A 663-nucleotide genomic window follows, 5' to 3' on the forward strand; every position below is an offset into this window, starting at 1 on the left:
GCTCTGGGCGCCCCCGCCGGTCAGCACCGTGGCAGGAGCGTCCTGCACTGTGGCCTCTGAACACCTCCTGCCCCGCTGGCTGTTCCTTGGGGACAGCCGGCCCTGGGTGGAGCTGGGAGGGCCTCTGGGAGCCAGGACAGGCCAGAGGGGTCTGCGTGCGGGCAGAGAGGCGCCGCGTCCGACCAGCCCTGCAGGGTGGGCGCAGGCCCACTAGGCCCTGCTGGTGTGGAGGTCCCGTGGCTGCCTCAGTCTCTGGTCTCTGCAGTGGCGCCCGCCGCATTAGCCTCCTTGTGGTGCGAGTGGAGGTGCCCTCCAAACAGAGGCGTCCTTCGGCTGGGGTTCTCAGAGCAGGGGGGCGGGGGGCGGGGCGAGGCCAGGGCCCTGATGGACACACAGTGAGGGAAACCGAGTGGCCCCCTGATGCTGCCCTTCACTTTCAGGGCAGCGGGTGGCATGAGGAGAGGCAACATGGGCCACCTTACCCGGATCGCCAACGCGGTGGTGCAGAATCTGGAGAGGGGCCCCGTGCAGACCCACATCAGTGAGGTCATCCGAGGTGAGCCCTTCCTGCCCTGCCCTCCTGGCAGCGGGGGTCGTTGTGGGTCTGCCCCTGCCCCCCACTCAGCCCTATCTCCCCCCTCTGCCCCCTGCCCCCTGCCCCAT

At 69.7% G+C, this 663-nt stretch overlaps 1 protein-coding gene across 9 annotated transcripts in view; it reads left to right on the top strand.

Moving 5' to 3' along the window:
* PPP6R2 (protein phosphatase 6 regulatory subunit 2) overlaps window positions 1–663 on the top strand; it is a 69,121-nt gene that overhangs the window by 61,765 nt on the left and 6,693 nt on the right. For all 9 annotated transcript variants that reach the window (XM_077758072.1, XM_077758065.1, XM_077758068.1 and 6 more), the window contains one exon: window positions 441–556. In XM_077758072.1, coding sequence (XP_077614198.1) covers window positions 441–556 — 116 coding nt within the window. The remainder of the gene's footprint in view (window positions 1–440; window positions 557–663) is intronic.

The sequence above is a fragment of the Crocuta crocuta genome, unplaced genomic scaffold (genome assembly GCF_008692635.1).
Source record: "Crocuta crocuta isolate KB4526 unplaced genomic scaffold, BGI_CrCroc_1.0 scaffold143, whole genome shotgun sequence".
In the NCBI taxonomy this organism is placed as follows: domain Eukaryota; kingdom Metazoa; phylum Chordata; class Mammalia; order Carnivora; family Hyaenidae; genus Crocuta; species Crocuta crocuta.